Genomic DNA, 3571 nt, shown 5'->3' with positions numbered 1-3571 from the left:
TTATGCAGGATTTATCCCTTATGCCTTACTAAAAGAATTATTAAATAAAGCGTCCTGAACACAAACAAACAAGCTCTTATTATTAGTGCAGAACCCACCCACTCATGACTCATCTATGGTCCTATGGATAATCCGGTCCGATACCAATTACCAAATTACCGACCAGGGTCAACAGAGTCAACCTCCTCACTTGTCTTTCCAGACCCGACTTCCACACTCGCACAGTCCTACTCCTACAGCCCCCACTTAATTGAAACAGCATTTCTTTCTTTCTGCCCTCTTTTCTCCCCAACTAAAGGCGAAGGACAATGGCAGGTGGATCCGGCGGGGTAGCGGGTCTGAATCCGACCCTGATAAGGGCGATGGTGGTAGTGCTAGGGTTGGGATTGGCTGGATACATCGTGGGCCCTCCTCTCTACTGGCACGTGGTAGAGGCTCTCGGTGGCTCCTCCGGTTGCCCCCCTTGCACCTGTGATTGCTCCTCCCAACCCCTTCTTTCTATTCCCCAAGGTACCACCTACCTCCTTTATTGCATTGTATTTTTCTATTTAATGGAGTATTTAGATCGTGGATCTGTTCTTATTTTGTAGAAGTTCTAATTCCTTTCCTATTTTGTTGTGCAGAATTGAGCAATTTTTCCATTGCAGGTTAGTGTCTGATTTCATCTCTTGTTTAGCTCCTTGGGTTCTGATAGAGAATATGCATAAGCTAACAATTTTTGCTGCTCCACCTTTTATGAGATGGTTGTAGCTAAAAGATTAGAGGGTAAAATTGGTAATTACAAGAATGTTCTGTCAGTATTACACCACCCCAACTGAACCATGAGAATAAATGTTCATTCATTGTTCTTGTAAATAACACTTCAAATCACCAGCAAGTTACCTAAACTGCAGTTATCTGTTCTGTATAGATATTTTGTTGAACAGGAGAACTAAGTCAATTTATATCTAAACACAGAATTGAAAAATTAGGTACTCTTAGAAGGTTATAGTAGCGGTACAGAACCAGTGATATTTTCTTTTTTAAATTGTCTTATCTTGTGTTTAATGCACATTTGAGGTTAAATTGGGAATAAATGGGGGTAAATCCATTGATAAATGGCATATTAAATTAATGCTATTCTGGCAATTTTGCTAAACTAAGGATATCAGTTTACTGATAAGTTGGGTTGACATGCTGATAGGTTTTGCTCTTGTCAAGCCAATACCACAATTTGACAAATAAATCTGCTGCTCAGTTTAAATTATTGTTGATTTTAGAGAACTTGTAAAATTAGGGATACCTATACAAAAGATATGGCCAAAAATGGTGAGTTATGGAACAGATACTAGGACTTTGCATGCCTTTCCAGGATTCCAATTTCAAGCAAGACAAAAAAAAATCATGACCCATCAACATGGTATGGAACCAATATGACGACCTTTGGCATCCCTACTGAGCAAAGCTGTTTTAATGATTTTATTTATTCAAACAAAAAACCAAATTAATCTCAGATTGTGCCAAACGGGATTCTGAGGTGAGCGAAGAGATGGACAAAAGCTTCACTGACGTCCTGGCTGAAGAGCTGAAGCTGAGAGAGGAGGAGGCAACGGCAGCTCAACGGAAGGCTGACGTGACCTTACTTGAGGCGAAAAAACTCTCGTCTCAGTACCAGAAAGAGGCTGACAAGTGCAGCTCTGGGATGAACACTTGCGAGGAGGCCAGAGAAAAGGCCGAGGCTGCTCTGACTCAGCAAAGGAGGCTGAGTGCATTGTGGGAGTCACGGGCCCGTCAACAAGGGTGGAAACCCGGGAATGCGAGATCCGCTTAGGTTAAGTTCTGTTTGAGAGTAGGGGATTAATTTGGTTATATAAGCGGTATTTTCTCGTCACCAGAATCATTTTTTATTCCATTCAGATGTGCTTTGAGTATAAAGCTAGGTGTATGTGGGATTATTCTGTTGGTGAGATTTACTTCTCTGAACCAATTATCTGCTTTCTGCATAACAGTTCATTTGTATTGGAATTTAGATTATATATATAGGTTTATTTCCTGATACGATGCTATGTATTCCTGAATCCTGATAAGATGATTTTTCTTTTAAATTTTTTATTCTATATGGTTATAAAAATGTTTCTCATGTGTATGTTATCGTACGTGCTGCTTTTGATGGTGGTAAATTATTTTCTAGCCTGAAATAATTGCAAAAATTTCTTTTTAGTTGGAACATATATATCAACAAAATTATACTGTAACATTACTTGATCGCGATGCTTGTGACCGGTCTAAATCAGAAGGACCAAGGTATACGTACCTTGGGCTTGTGGGGGTTCGATTGAATTTATTTTGTATCAGCACGTGGCATAGGATCTTTGTGATAAAATAATTATCTATCCTGATTAGTGTATTGCTTTGACAGTCTCTGACTCTTGAAGCTCAGAAGGAACGGGGTGTCAATGATACCCTTTTAACCGTTTTAACCGTTTACCCGATCCGTACCGTATTGGATAAATTAGGTTGGATAATTTTTTTCCCCTTAACTTATTGAATATGAATATGAATATGGATAAAGATTATTTTTCGTGAGTTGAACGGGTAAGAATATAGATAAAAGCTATTTTGTATCGTTATCCATTAAATAAAATTATATGATAATTTTGAAGTTTGAACAATAATTAATAATGGTGAAATTTAGTTGTATGATATTTCATATGATAATGTTTAAGCAATAATTAGTGAGTACTTTTGTTATTTAATATATATTTTTTTGGTTATAAAAAAATATTGAACATATTATTTTTATTTGCATGTCTTATTTTTTAGTTAAATTATTGAATTTATCGGAAGATATATTCGTGTTTTTGAATTCTCTCACTTTATAAAAAAACAATTTAGTTGAAATTGACTGCACATTTAATTTTAATTTTATTTTTATTAGTAATGTCATCGCATATGTGCGAAATGAATAAGTTTTAATGTTCTATTTATAAAATATAATAAAGCTAATTACAACATTGGTATCATTCGTTATTCATCCGCTATTATTTCATTACCCGATAATTTTAATATGTAAGAATAGAGTAGGATAAAATCAGCTCTTAATGAGTAAATGTAAAATATAGATAAAATCATTCTCAGTAGATATAGATATGAAAATACTTTCAATCTCTATATGTAGGGCCTGTTCGGCGGGCCTAAGAGAATGGGAATAGAAATGGGCTGCAAAAAACTTTGAACTGATTTTTACTGTTCACGTGGGAAAAAAAAAAAATTCACTCTGAGGGTGTGTTCGGTGAACGGAGGAAAATAAGAATGGGAATGAGATTGCAAAATATTTGAACTAATTTTTAATGTTCATGTGGAAAAAAAAATTCAATCTGAATGATTTTTTTTTTTTTTTACGTAAACGGTAAATTTCAAACACGTCCTAAGTGATTTTTTTTTCCCTCATAAACAGTAACATTTTAACCTCCGCCGAAATACGGGTATTTGTACCCATTGACACCCCTAGGAGATATCAATTGGTCAATGCATTCGCTTAGCATATTACAATAGCGTCAAATAAAATGTGTGAACTGAATTTTATATCCCA

General features: G+C 35.8%; 1 protein-coding gene across 1 annotated transcript; it reads left to right on the top strand.

Moving 5' to 3' along the window:
• Positions 1 to 245: 245 nt before the first annotated feature.
• On the top strand, positions 246 to 2037 carry LOC144558574 (uncharacterized). The gene is made up of 3 exons (XM_078307415.1): positions 246 to 510; positions 624 to 647; positions 1494 to 2037. Exons 1-3 carry the CDS (start codon positions 309 to 311, stop codon positions 1808 to 1810), a joined length of 543 nt encoding a protein of 180 aa, XP_078163541.1. The 5' UTR covers positions 246 to 308; the 3' UTR covers positions 1811 to 2037.
• Positions 2038 to 3571: the final 1534 nt, after the last annotated feature.

Source organism: Carex rostrata, chromosome 8 (assembly GCF_964058835.1).
Source record: "Carex rostrata chromosome 8, lpCarRost1.2, whole genome shotgun sequence".
In the NCBI taxonomy this organism is placed as follows: Eukaryota; Viridiplantae; Streptophyta; class Magnoliopsida; order Poales; family Cyperaceae; genus Carex; species Carex rostrata.
The sequence above is the reverse complement of the archived record's forward strand: the minus strand, read 5'-3'. Positions and strand labels throughout refer to the sequence as shown.

Excerpts from the sequence above, each read along its gene's own strand:
- LOC144558574 (XM_078307415.1), top strand. The coding sequence starts at position 309 with ATGGCAGGTGGATCCGGCGGGGTAGCGGGTCTGAATCCGACCCTGATA. Across the intron at positions 511-623 it reads CCTTCTTTCTATTCCCCAAG|AATTGAGCAATTTTTCCATT; the intron begins GTACCACCTACC and ends TTTGTTGTGCAG. Across the intron at positions 648-1,493 it reads GAGCAATTTTTCCATTGCAG|ATTGTGCCAAACGGGATTCT; the intron begins GTTAGTGTCTGA and ends AATTAATCTCAG.